At 41.6% G+C, this 14,110-nt stretch overlaps 2 protein-coding genes across 2 annotated transcripts; one reads left to right on the top strand and one right to left on the bottom strand.

Annotated features, from left to right (window-relative positions):
• Window positions 1-362: 362 nt before the first annotated feature.
• On the bottom strand, window positions 363-7,213 carry LOC115743812 (transcription factor MYB25-like). Its single transcript, XM_030678786.2, has 2 exons — window positions 6,917-7,213; window positions 363-2,030 (listed from the first exon to the last, which is right to left on the bottom strand). The coding sequence occupies exons 1-2, from the start codon at window positions 7,056-7,058 to the stop codon at window positions 1,171-1,173; spliced, it is 1,002 nt and encodes a 333-aa protein (XP_030534646.2). The 5' UTR covers window positions 7,059-7,213; the 3' UTR covers window positions 363-1,170.
• A 3,291-nt stretch (window positions 7,214-10,504) lies between these two features.
• Window positions 10,505-11,548, top strand: LOC115743771 (L-type lectin-domain containing receptor kinase VIII.2-like). Its single transcript, XM_030678723.2, has one exon. The coding sequence runs from the start codon at window positions 10,505-10,507 to the stop codon at window positions 11,546-11,548; it is 1,044 nt and encodes a 347-aa protein (XP_030534583.1).
• Window positions 11,549-14,110: the final 2,562 nt, after the last annotated feature.

Below are 14,110 nucleotides of genomic sequence, written 5' to 3'. Positions count from 1 at the left end.
TTCTCCTCCTTTCTTATCTTAACACTAATCAGCCACGGAATCTTTGTTCATCAGATCTTCAAGCCGATGAAAAGACCATCCCCATACAATAGAGTTTGAACTTCATCAGTCAAGAAAACTTGCATTTTGAAAAGTTGCGAAATTGCCCCCACAGATTGAAATGCTGCAATTCAAGCATTATGCAGACAGCAATAGCGAATCAAGGACATTAGATGGACAGGACAAAAAGAATCCAACACAACATAATTGACAATGATGCAACGGAACATCAGATTATTGTTGTCAATTCTCAGGCGGACAAATCACATGGAGTCACCGACTCCATTGTCATGCAACGTCCCTCAGAATGATAAAAAGGAAGGAAAGAAAGAAATAAGTGATGCATTTAACAGAAACATTAAACTTGAGCTAGCACCACAAAGTCCGGCTCGGCACCCTATATATTACTGCTTCACACCCTTCAACTTGCCACTGGGATCATTCTTAGTTTCCTGTCCTGATGCTTCAGTAGCAAATGCAGCAGAATCTCCCGCTTGCAGCAGAATCTCTCTACATAACTCCAACTTTATGTAGACAGAAATAGCGAATCAAGGACATTAGATGGACAGTAAAAGGAATCCAATACAACATAATCAACAATGATCCAATCGAACATCAAATTAACACCGTCAACTCTCAGGCGGGCAAAACACATCCATTGTCATGCAATGTCCCGTTCAGAATGTTTAAAGGAAAGAAAGAAAGAGAGAAAGAAGTGATGCGTTTAACAGAAATATTCAACTTGAGCTGGCACCACAAAATCCGGCTTGTCACCCAATATATAACTGCTTCGCACCCTTCAACTTGCCACTGGGATCATTCTTATTTTCCTGTCCTGATGCTTCAGTAGCAAATGCAGCAGAATCTGTCTACATAACTCCAACATTATGTAGACAGAAATAGCAAATCAAGGACATTGATGGACACTAAATAAGAATCCGATACAACGTAATTAACAATGATCCAATGGAACGTCAAATGATTGCCTTCAATTCTCAGGCGAGCGATACACATCCATTGTCATGAGAAGTCCTATTCAGAATGTTAAAAAGGAAAGAAAGAAAGAAGTGATGTTAACAGGAACATTCAACTTGAGCTGGCACCACAAAATCTGGCTCGGCGACCGATATATTACTGCTTCACACCCTTCAACTTGCCACTGGGATCATTCTTATTTTCCTGTCCTGATGCTTCAGTAGCAAATGCAGCAGAATCTCTCTCGCTTGGACGGGTTGGCTGCCGCATCTCCATGCTTGGCATCCCAGTACTGACATAGCCAGGGTCATTTTGAGTCCATGCAATCTGGCTTAAGTCTGCTGCTATAGACATCAGCTCTTGGCGCGAGGAGGAGGAAGGCTCAATGTAATCAATGAAATCAGGCCCCAACAAGGAGCTTCCACCATCTGGTCCATTTTGACCTGAATAGCAACCATGGCCACATTGGTGAGGAATCAAAGGCTCCCCATGGGCATGTTCAAGAAAATGGTGGACACCAAACTCTGACCCCAGAGCCTGTGCCAGAGGTCCCTGGAGGGGCACCACAGTCGAAGCACCAGAACTATTTCCAGGACCACCACTTGGAGGGTAATAAACACTAAATGCGCCATAACCTGCCTTTGGACGAAGGACAGGAGGGTTTTCCCTTGTCTCAGCAGCAAGAAAACCTCCTTTGGCTTGAAGTGCTTGATCTTCATAGTTCTGATGTCCATGATAATGTCCACTATCTCCTTCCTCTCGGTTTCCACTCATCCCCACATCTCTGAAGGACAGTGCCTTTTGAGTGGATGCCTTCATTTCCGTCAGGATTTGAACTGCTGTCATGTCGCTGGCACCTAATTCGGGACGTCTTTGCTCCGCCTGCTTGTTTTTCAAACTGACATTCCAGTGATTCTTAATTGCATAACCTGTCCTACCTGGTAGCATCTTTGAAATCGATTTCCAATTGTTCCCATGGATTTGATGAGCCATCATGATAATTTGGTCCTCCTCTTCTGTAACAAGCAAAACGCCAGTGAACATCACGAGTATAAATGTTGTCAAAGCAAAACCTAAACAAATAGAGTAAACATGAACAAAACAAGTCTACTAGTGAAAGAATTAATCACTCATCATGTGGCAATTGAAGATGATAACGTCTGAAGTGAGGCACTTAAAGGAACAATGTAGATGTCTACGAATCTTCAACCAACATTACTTGTCAATTAAATAGTGGCGCCGAAATAACATTGTATTCCCAAACAAGGAAAGAGGGTCATCATATTCCCAAACAAGGAAAGAGGGTTTCCCCTATAGTTCATCCTTGAGCAGATAAAGGAGGCAACTACTGGAGAAGCTATGACGTAAATTTCTCGAAGAGTATGCTGGCATCTACAATCACAAACATTCTATTTGACCAAATCTTATCGGCCCACATCTATTATTAAGTATTTTGTCCAATCTATAGAACAAGTCAATGGACTTGGCACGCAATCCATAATGTTTCTGATGCTGGCCTAAATATACATGCGTCGTGTATGTATCTGTGCTTGGCTAAGCCTAAACGCAATCTTATGGATGAAGCCTAAACGAAGTGTTATCCAAGAAAAAAAGAAAAAAAAGAAAGAAACCACCATATTTCATTTAAATTGGGAAAAGAGCCACCAGAATTGCCAATCGATGCTCTTGAAGCAGATTGTATTAATGTACAGATAGCTCTAGATATATATAAAAAAAGCAGGCTATCTAAAGGACCATTAGTACTAAACATTGTCTCCAGCTGCCTTCAAGTCAAGCGTCGAATCAAGGAAAGAGAATGTTTCGACATACCTATGTGGAAAGCATAAAACAACTCTTCTCAGACAAAATAGATATTCAGATCAATACAAGATACTAAACCAGGCATTTGCAGCATGCAGCAAGCAATTCTGGCCAAACATGCCAATAATAACATCAGCATGGGCATTTACGTAAAGAACTATCCTTCACTGGTTACACACAAGAAGACAACAAACACGTGCCATAACTTAATATGGATACTCATATCAAGACTAGCTGGCTCCCACCTCAACGCGCTACTACTATTTGCTTACTTGTATCATGACATCTACACCCTCAGGTCGGATTGTAGGAAGTGGGCCATACGTTATGATGTTTGAATAAGGCTACGCTCCTGAAAACCTTCCCATGCCTTTCACACCCATTCACCACTTTGATTTGGCAGTTACATCTATTACTTTATTGTGAAAGACTATCTACTGACTACTCCGCAATGATGATAGCCTCCACAACCATAAAACCATCTCATTGCCTCATCTAAATATAAAGGTTAAGCTACTAGAGTTTAGTACTAGCTATCCCAACCAAGGAAACCAAGCTTACTAATTTATCGCATTTACTAAGGAAGTGGCATAGGGGATATGATTTCGGTAAACCGACGCATGAGCTGTGGCTCCAATGTCCCCCCGACCCTCCTAAATAGTCAGGTCATTAAACGGCTCATCCTAGTCAAAACCAAGCAGAGTCAAAGGCAGAACAGCACAATAAAGACAAGTACACTCAAAAACCACTTTTCTTTATAAGGACAATAGACAATGTGACGTTATCAAATGGCCTAAATCAGCAGCATGCAGTACTTCCAACTGACAAATGTAAGTCATTGAAGAAATAAAAGCATTATAAGAAGGCCAAGATAGAACATTTGACCCAAGATACTGGTTAAATATAGAGTATGATGAGCCTCCAATAAGAAGATTTGCGAAGCATCAGTAAACAAAGCCAAAAGTTCCTTGTGCTGGAAAGGAATGTAGACCAAGACTCCAAATTACAAGATCTTTGCATCTGGGAAAATGCTAATAACTCTTATCATCTAGAAGCTCACCAAATGACTAGAACCACATTAATGAACCAGATAATTCTACCAAAATCGCTCCTAGTGAATCACATATCTATCTATATCAAGAGGATATACATAAAAATTCATTCTCACAGTCTTCAAGAAGATGTTAGGGATGAAAATAGAAATTATGTGATTGAATGCTAGAAACTCGCGGATTGGCAATTTTTCAGGAACTTCTAATCTCAAGTCATGAGCTAAGTTCCATATAAGACCACAAAGATATGAATGAATCGTAGGAAAAAGAATATGCTACATTATAAAGCATGTCATTGAAATTTTATGTCCAATGCACTCCATTGGCTGAAACCAAAATCGTGCCTTCGAAGAGAAGAACGTGAACATTTGTGTTTATAGTGGACGCTCCCATTCTAGATCTTTGATTTCCTAGGCTAATGCACTCCATGGGCTGAAAACAAAATCATGGCCATTCTAAAGCACGGTAAATGTTGAGGGACGGCGTCTAGAGCCTGGAATGCATTCTATCAGCCAATATGTAGATGCTTTGCATGAATATACCCATTTTGTTTCTTCAATCACCCATACGGATAAGCTACTTATGAGTCCTATTGTACCTTACCGAAACTATGTATAGCAAAATCTTCCAACCAGCCTGCCTTGCTTCTCCTTCACCGTTTCATGATCTTAAAGTAACGTATGGTAATTCCCAAAGTTGAGATCAGATAGGTCGACGCCAAAGTAGTTACGGTGACCCGTCATGCTTTTTAATTTGTGTACCAATAATCGCTTGGTACCATGAGTTAGCATATATTCTCGATGATTTGTATTCTTTACCTTGTTAAATCCTATGATATGACAATTGCAATACAAGCACCTAAATTTCCCATCTTCACCTAAAAAGGAAGTTTTCCAATGCTACAACTAGTTTGCTCATTGCTTTGAAACAAGCATCAATTTGGTCACAGTAAGAGAGGCTTCTTCATATTTCATAAAGAGAGGAGCTACAACATCAATAGGCTCTAATAACTTCATTTCAACAACCAATATGCTAACATATTTATGACATTTTCTCTTGCATATATGAAGCATAAGTACATAGGTCTACAAAATAGTTGTATGTTAAACACGATGATGCCATGCCATTGATATATAACACACGACCATATGATTCTCGTGTTCTTAAGGGGGTGGGGTTTTTAGTAACTAAGGGTCATTAACACGAGTTGATCAGTTCAATAGGGCTTCAAGGGAATTAGTAATTTTGAGATTGAGATTGAAGAATATTAGACGACTTTGACAAGAGCAAATAGAGATGAGTAATACTTGACTTCTCAAGCTAGAGTTTTAGATTGGATAGTTCACTTGATTAGTTTGGTATTAATGACTCACTAACCGATAAGAATCCTCTGATTTTACTTGGAGTTAAGTTTGCCAGAATTTCACTATGAGTTAACTTTGACATAATCCATGAAATCGATTCTTTCACTTGCCATTTGTAGTGATAGAGGAAACCCATTAGAGTGGACTTACAAATTGAGGGAGCAACTAGATGGCGTTAAGGTCCTAAACACACAAAGGGGGCAAACACAATTTCTTTGCTCGTGCATAGAAAAGAAAACCAAAATGTACAAAAAAATACGCCCCGCCTAGCCCAGCATGTTGCAAAGCTAGAGCCAGGACAGTAAGCTACAGAAAAGTTCTTTGAAGAATGCAACACACACTGGAAGCAACTCCAGTAAAACCAGCACTCCTCGAGAAAATGCAAAGATAAACACCTTGGAAGCAACTCTCAAGAAACCAGCACTCTTCGAGGAAAATGAAAAGATACATTAGAGTAAGCTCTAGTTTCTCGTAAGAAAGAAAAAAAAAAAAAAAAACAAGAGACTAGCACAAAACAGTCGTCCTTCAAGTTTGGGAGCTTATGAACTTCATTTTCCTGCAACATACCTTATTAGATGAGGATCATGAAATGGCATTCAAAATTAGTGTGTAAAAAGATGAGGATTGCAAAAATGACTGCTTGGTTACACTAGAACTATATGAAGTCGATCACGGTGGCAGTTAAATTGCATGTTAAAAACTGCAAAAATGCATGCTGGTCATTCCATAAGTTTACCAAGGTATCAGATTTGAATTCCACTGAGGAAGCTTACTTTCTAATGTGCCTTCTAGGGCTACCTATAATCAGGAGATAAATTGACAGACATACTGCAAAATGCGCACATACAGCTCAGCCATACCTCTAAGATATCCAATTATTCGACTTTTCAACTGAAAAATCTGAAGTGACCAGTATGTGCTCTCCCCGTACAAGATTTTGTACAAGGACTGTAAATTTCATTGAGCTAAGAATGCAACATGACGAAGAACACATGACAATTCTCGTTAGCTCAAGCTCAAACTCTCACCTATATGATCCATTAAGTAACTATAAACAGCAGAATCTGAAGCCATAAGTGCAAAACAATAATTAAGACTGATATAAACCAGATCATTTGCAATCCCCTGTGCATATATTAGGGAAGTGCAGTTCTTGTAAACCCTCCCTCAACACTTACCGCCTCTTACTCATAATTCAGGACATGCAAATCACATGACCAAGCTTTAAGCCTAAAAGAAACAATGTATCAGGCTCTCAGCAAGTAACGGTCGCTTAAGCAAGACCTGCTAGGTACACAAAAGAATTAAGCACCACAGATTCAATGTGCACGCAAGATCACACACACACACACAAGTGCTACGATTGAAAAAAGGCTGACAACAGGATAATGTTGCATGATAAAAGCACAGCAGAGTTCATACAGAAAACCTCCAAATTATAATCTGTTGAGCAAATAGAAAGACAAACTTCGCAGAAAGTTTCGTTGCATCAAACCACAAGCTAAACTCAAAACTAAGCACCACTTGGACTCAAACCGAATCAATGCCAAACAAAAACCGGTTCTCAGTATCATCTTTACGGTACACTCTTCTTTTTGCTGAAACAACACAAAAGGGGTAAAAAACAAACGAGAAACAAGAATGCCGGTAGGCTTATGCGATTACCGCTGAAAGGTTCGTGCTTGAGGCGAGGATCGAGGTGGTTAAACCAATGGAACCGGCAAGACTTCCCACTCCGACCGGGAACCATCTCCGCGATGGCATTCCAATTGACCGGCCCGAAAGCAGCCACGAGCCGAGAAAGCATGGCATCCTCCTCTGCCGACCAAACACGGCTCCTCGGACCACTACCAGCAGCCCCACTTCCTCCTCCTTCTTGCGACTCCAGTTCTTCCTCCTCATCTTCTTCATCTCCTTCTGGCAGGTCCAGTTCTTTGTCCGGCTCGATGACATTGAGGTCGAAATCCACCGGCCGGCGCATTGCACGATGCTAGGGTTTGAGACGTGATGAGGAAACTGGAGGTGGTTTTCTGGTTTCCTCTCGGGTGGCAGACGAAGCAATACGAATGTGGCATATGAATTGGAAGGAGTGATTGACATAGTTGCCGGTTTCGGATTTTCAAAGTGAGGAATGTCATTAAAGAGAGCATTGCCAAGGATGAGGATGATGATGATGATGAGGACGACGTCGAGGAGGAAGATGCTCGTGAAAAATCTTGAGCTGTATTACCATATGAGGCACCGGCCATCAACGTGGCGCGACGAGACGAAGGAGCCCTAGAAGGAAGACGACCGTTTTTGCTCTTTTCTGATCGCCTGGTATGGTAGCCGCCGCCGCCGCCACCACCACCACCCAGGATATCGCCCTCGCTCATATATGAAAAACTGGGGAGACTCCCTCTCGCTCAGGGGTAAATCGGCCATTTCGCCCCCTTGGAAGGCCGAGAGCGGTCTAACTCATCCCGCCCAAAGGGAAACTCTCTTGCGTGCGCGGGGAGTATCTAATCGAATAGATTTGGACGGTCAGATTTACAAAGTTTTCGCCCCGCCCAATTCCATCCGTCGATCCTATGTTACCGGATTGGCCATGTTTGGCAACGTTGTGAAAGTGAAAATGAAAATCTGAGCCTCTCCCCAGTCCAAAATTTCGAAGTTAAGAACTAGAGAATCAAAATCGCATTCTAACTTTGGCTAGGTATTGATTTTGGTACTTGTCTTATAACTGATCTAGTTAATAAGGGAGAGAGGATTCAAAACTGTATAAATAAGAGAGATTAATCAAGTAAGCTTACAATTCACAGACATCAATTTTTCATTCAAATTCTAACATGATTAAGGGCGCACGTGGCAACACTTCTGCTTCAGAAATAAAGTTCTAAGTTGACTTTTCTACTTTTATTTTTTAGCATAAGTTGATTTCTAATTAAAGAAATTCGTTTGATAACTAACAAAATTTCTGCTTTTGGAACATAAATTTGTTTTGTAACGATTGAAAATTTCTACTTCAGAAATATTATTAACACAAAAAATTCTATGAAAAATTATCGATCCTAAACTAAAATGCATATTGTTCAAGCGAAGTGAAATGTAAATGCCGACGGATTTACTTATAATTTTGGGGATCAATTTTATGGGAAAATTACATTAATGAATATGATGACCGAGCTCGTATATCCATGCTAAAACCATTGATAGTTTCAATGTCTTTTCGCTTGTGCCCGGATGTGTCGAGTGGGTGGATCGGATCGGGTTTAGGTTTGGTCGAATGTGGTCCGATCCATTTAACCCGTTTTGACCCATTTTCATATAGTACATATTTAATGACCCATACTCGACCCAACCCATACTCAACCCCGTATTACTTAAATACTTATATATTTAACCAAATCATAGAATATTTATTTTTTATAATTTATTAAGAAAATGATATTGCTAAAACACTCTCAAGCAATTGAAATTATTTTAATCATTTTTAATTTTTAAAATTATAAAAAAAACCCCAACCCCGTGGGGTTATCCTGCAGTTGGAAGAAGAAGTAGAAAAAGGAATAAATATAGTGATAATTTGATTCTTCGTAGCAGTAGTAAATGGGGGAGAAAATTGAATCTCTTTCTTCGTTTTTGAAAAAAAAAATAGGAGTAATTAATTGTGACACGTTCATTAAAAAAATCCTTTTGTATCAAATCATTTATATATTTTTCTAGTGGTAATCGTAGGTACTATTGTGTGTAACGTAGGCTTAGCGGTTCTAGAACCATCAACGATTGGTGAACCCGCAAATACATTTGCAACTCCTTTAGGAATATTACCCAAACGGTATTTCTTTCCTGCATTTCAAATACTTCTTACAATACTTTATAAAATTATTGGGCGTTCTTTTAATGGTTTCGGTACCTGCGGGATTATTAATAGTATATTTTTTGGAGAATGTTTATAAATTTCAAAATCCATTACGTCCTCCTATTTTTCTTTTTAAAAATAAAAAAAACTTATTATTTGTTTTTTTACTCCGTCGATCGGACATGGCGACCCGAGGAGAGGGGGCCGGCGGTTGGCGATGGTGATAGGCGATGGGTGGCAACATCGGAGGTGTGGTTGAGAGCGAGTATCGCGGTGAAGAGAGAGAGAAGTGCTAAGAATGAAAATAAGTCAAAATGAGAGAGAGCTAGGATGAAGTGAGAGAGATATTGATGTTGAGAGATTTAAACTTCTCTAACTTTTTTTTTTAATTTTGAAAGTGGGTAAAAAATAATTTCTAAAGTAAAAAAATTACTTCAGAAAAAAAAAATGAATTTGAGTAATCAACAAATTTCTACTTTGGAAATTACGTTATCAAATGGATTTCTGCTTCAAAAGTGTTAAATACATGCCATAAACTGCTCTCTTCATGGCTCAACCGGCCTAGATCTAACTATTTCATGTTGAAGATTTTAGATTTCTTAATTGCAAGTTGAATGATCGGGTTTAGGTGTATCGGTTTTCGATGAAAAAAACATTGTACCTACTCGGTTAGGATTGAATTTAGGTCTTTAAAATCACGAGACACCTTAGAAGTGGTCGGTTTCCAACTTCCAGGCATGTTTCAAGGTAGGCTCGAGGACTATATCGCAAGTATTTTCTTTTATTTTTAAACCATTTCAATTATATCTAGTAGAATTGATACATTAACTTCTCTCAACAAAATGGTAGTAGCACCTCAAGACTTTCCGAGTCACTTAGGATCAAAAGTATTTTGCAACAACTTATATATTTCTCTTTTAAATAAGATTAGAACCCGTAAAAGAACCGGTTTTACACGAGCAGCCAAGAGGATTAACTTTGGAACAGAATGGATTCCTATGGTTTTAACTCATGAATGGTTCGATCCAATTCGGGTGATTCCCGAATTGGATCGGGAATCAGATGCTCGCCTCTAATCACGATTCAAAAGGGGCAAGGATTTTGGACCGGTGCAAGGTCCGGTCCGCCCATTGACCGGGTCAAAGAGAACGGCCTTATTGTTAAGTCAATGGCAGGGCCAGGCCCAGATTCGCAGGCACATGAACCAATGGGACTAGGCAGAGTTGTTCAATCCGTACTGCCAACCCACGCGCAAAAGAAGGAAGTGAAATCCACGCGCGGGAATCGGCCACGCTCGTCTTGTTCCTGTCGTGCTTCTTTCTTCTACATTTCCTCTCTGCTCTCTGCAACTGAAAGTGAAACCACCTGATCGCTTCAAGCGACCATCCACTCCGACGCCTGAACGCATAGCCATGTCTAGACCTTCCACCTTCTCCTTCTCTCGCCTCCTGATCGTCCACATTGTCCCCTTGCTTGCTCTAGCCAGGGTCTCCGTCTCTCTCTTTCTCATGCCCAAAACCCTAGTCGGCCTCCCCGACTTCGACGATGGCATCTCACTCCTCGGCGACGCCACTTTAGCCGGCGCCGGGTCTCACGTGCAAGTCACCCGGCCCTCGGCTTCCAGCTCCGGCTTCCTCCAGTGGCCGATGCCCTTCCAATTCGTCGACCCTAGCTCGGCTTCTCCGACGTCGTTCTCGTCCGAGTTCGCCTTCTCGATCTCACCTGGTAACAGCGACGGCCTCGCTCTTGTGCTTTTCCCTAGGGATTTTAAGCTTGGAGCGGAAGCGTTCGGTCTCTCTGGGGATCACAGATTCGTCGGCGTTGAGTACGATACTTCGATGAATGAAGAAGTAGGGGACGTGAATGCGAACCATGTAGGTGTAGATTTGGGCAATTTCAGATCTGTTAGCGTCTGGAATGCGTCGTCTATAGGTTTAGTACTGAGTAGTGGAGAGAAATTGAAGTCTTGGGTGGATTATGACGGGAGCTCGAAAAGACTTGAGGTTAGACTGAGTAAGTTTGGGGATCCAAGACCATACGATCCAATTATTGCATACTCAATCGACTTGTTGCGAATGTGGAGACACAAGGATGTTTATGTTGGTATAAGCTCGTCGAATGGCGATTCATCGCAGACTATCAGCATATACTCATGGAGGTTTAAGCTGAGGAAAGTTGCGATGTCCATGCATTCTTTACCTGCTGATCCGCATGGCTATGCTAGCGAGCACGGAAAGTTGCACAAGAAAGGCAAGTGCCCTTTGGTGATTCTTGCTGGGGTGATTTTTGCCACAGGATGTGGAGCGTTATTGGCATTCTTGGGGCTCTTTCTGTGGGCATTTTTTGCTAACAGGCACACCGTATTTCCGGTGGAATGTCCCGTGCATCCTGCGGACTTCAAGTATGAAAAGATCAATGTGGTCGAGGGGAAGGACGCCGAAGGTGGTAAGCATTGAGATATGATCTGAACTTTATGTACATGTTGGCCTCGGGTAATGTTTGTACCTTTTCATTTTGCTTTACAGACCTAGTGAACTTGTAGCTCCTGTCGGGCCTTGTGGAGATTAGGCAAATATGTTTAGGTGTTCTAAGTAGGATTAGATACCACGGTGTGTAGCTGCTTGTGGCAGTTTGTGATCGTGTGAACGAGTTATCCTTTCGTTTGAACTGTGCCAAGAGAAGTCAGTGCATTTTCTGTAGCTGCAGAAGTTTCATGTTCTTGTTTTCTATCTGGTTACAAATGTTAGATGCATCACTTTTTTCCTTTGACCTCTTTCTCCCCCCCCCGTTTCCCCCCAAGCATTTCGCTTATTCTTTCTTCTTCCCTTGTTGGTGAGCCTGGCTTTGTTCTTGAAACTTCTCGGGTGCATGTCCACATCCGATGTCTACTTCTGCAGCCCCTGAGGAAGAAACTTCAATACGGTGTAGAAAAATGTGGCTACTCCATGAGAATCTGTGTTCTCTATGCGGAGTTCTACCCTTTCTTATTTATCAACCATCATCATGACAGTTCGTGGGTTGAGACTGGAATAAACGACAGGAATTTAGTGAGGTATGCCTCAGCTGTGATGCTGGGGTAAATGTTGCTTTTCCACTTTTTGATGAGACGAGAAGTTTCTATTTGACCAAATTCGTTTCGAATCAACTTCTTGTTCTCTGTCTCCACTTCTCGTAATGTTTAGGCAGCCTGAGGGAAAACAAGTAAACTTCGATCCACGGATCATTTGTTGCACCATTTACTTATGCGTAATGATATGATAAATAAATCTGGTGGAGTTTGCTATGTCAAGCTGTTTGAAATATCTTAACTGACGGCTGATGAGCTGTGGTGTGTAGCCTACAGTAGGGTCCATCGAAATGGAAAATGGTTTACTTCCATCTATGTATCCTTTTGCGGGCCTTAAATGAAGAAGAATGTCGAGTTAGGAGTTGACCCAGTGAGGAGTGCGGGCTCACAAGGCCCACTAGAGAAATACGTCTATCTGTTCTTTGTATGGTCACTTGGAAATTTCAATGGTTAGTATCTCGAGCCTTGTTGAGGGGGCAGTTGGAGAAACTGTTCTTAAGAGGATTGATGGGATGCTCTGTTTTAGGAATTACAACAAAAATACACACTTGAGCACAACACGCAGCGAGGGCGTATCGGACAATCGGTGGCTCGATGACCCCTAGAGGCCCTTCTTGTTGAACCAAGAAACGATATCATAGAAAAGGAACGAACAATTTAAGGACTACTATGTCTGGCGAAAGAACAAGAAACACGAAAAAGGTCACGGTATCAGTCCTGAACACACGATCCTATCCTTACTCGTATCTATTCTCGTACCTACCAAGATATAAATTCCTCCTCCTTGCAGCTACTAGAAGGGACATCTCCATTTGCAGATGTTCTTGGGCCGTCACCATCCGCCACTCTAATGTTGGCCAGAAGAGCACATTCACAACTTCAATTTGTCCTGCCCTGTGGCCATCTGTCCGAGATTATAGGCGACAGGACAATCTCAATAATTGGTTTGCATATCTAGGTCGCTCTCATCCGGTCGTTGCCCTGTCCCTGTCCCTGTCCGAGCATTTTGTTAAAGATTCTTCTTCAGGACACTAGCGCGTTGGCCTCGCCACAAACGAGTGGGTTGAGGGTTCGGGACGCATAGCTCAGAACGGAGAATTTGATCCCTCAAGAAAGCAAAAGCCTCCTCTCCGCGGACGAGAATCCGTCACAGTCGGTTTCGCTCCGTAATTGGTATGCACGAATGTATCGGTCAAGGATTCACCGTCTCCTCCAGGTTGGGGGGCCTTAATGAAAACTGAATCACAAAGGGCATATAGGTTAAAAGTGCCTAATTGTCATGTTATCCGAAGAGAAGACGTAACTCTTCAATGACCGTGGATTGCGCTGACACACGAGAATGGATCCGACTTAATTTCACCGGAAAGGCGAAACTGATTGATGCTGATATTTTTGCTGCTTTATGCCATACGAAACCAGTTTTAGGAAGTGGAAAAATTACTCCCCGCTTATACATATTATATAAAGCAGCGGACTCTCGATGCAACCTCGAAAAGACGGGCTCTTTGCCCTAAATTCTCGCCTCCGCCACGATGTTCGAAGAATAATAGATCCAGCAAACGCTCGAGCATCTTTGTACGACTCGTCGAGTTCTTCGCAATAATGTGGCAACAATAATGTAATAGTCCTCTGTCTTCTTTACAGAAAGTATATACAGCGTCATTGCTCAACATCAAACAATGGTGCTCTCCCTTTTTGTAGTGGAGGGGCGTTGTCTGGCCAGGATCGTCGGTGGATTTGCGCCACTAGTTTTGCTTCAGTTTTTTAAACAACGGTCCAAATCCATGAAGCCGAATAATTGAGATTAATAATGCTGGATGACACGATTATCTCCAAAGTGTCCTCATTTTTAAGATTTTTAAGAATAACGAAATCCCCGTGAATGATTGCTTTGAAAGTCAGTCCACCCAGTGAACAATACCATTGACTTCTCCTTGGTGTGGAAGAAAAG

The sequence above is a fragment of the Rhodamnia argentea genome, chromosome 5 (assembly GCF_020921035.1).
Source record: "Rhodamnia argentea isolate NSW1041297 chromosome 5, ASM2092103v1, whole genome shotgun sequence".
NCBI lineage: Eukaryota > Viridiplantae > Streptophyta > Magnoliopsida > Myrtales > Myrtaceae > Rhodamnia > Rhodamnia argentea.
The sequence above is the reverse complement of the archived record's forward strand: the minus strand, read 5'-3'. Positions and strand labels throughout refer to the sequence as shown.

Coding starts and splice junctions, on each gene's coding strand:
- LOC115743812 (XM_030678786.2), bottom strand. CDS start 7,058: ATGCTTTCTCGGCTCGTGGCTGCTTTCGGGCCGGTCAATTGGAATGCC. Junction 2,031..6,916: donor CAAGCACGAACCTTTCAGCG/GTAATCGCATAA, acceptor TGCTTGTTACAG/AAGAGGAGGACCAAATTATC.
- LOC115743771 (XM_030678723.2), top strand. CDS start 10,505: ATGTCTAGACCTTCCACCTTCTCCTTCTCTCGCCTCCTGATCGTCCAC.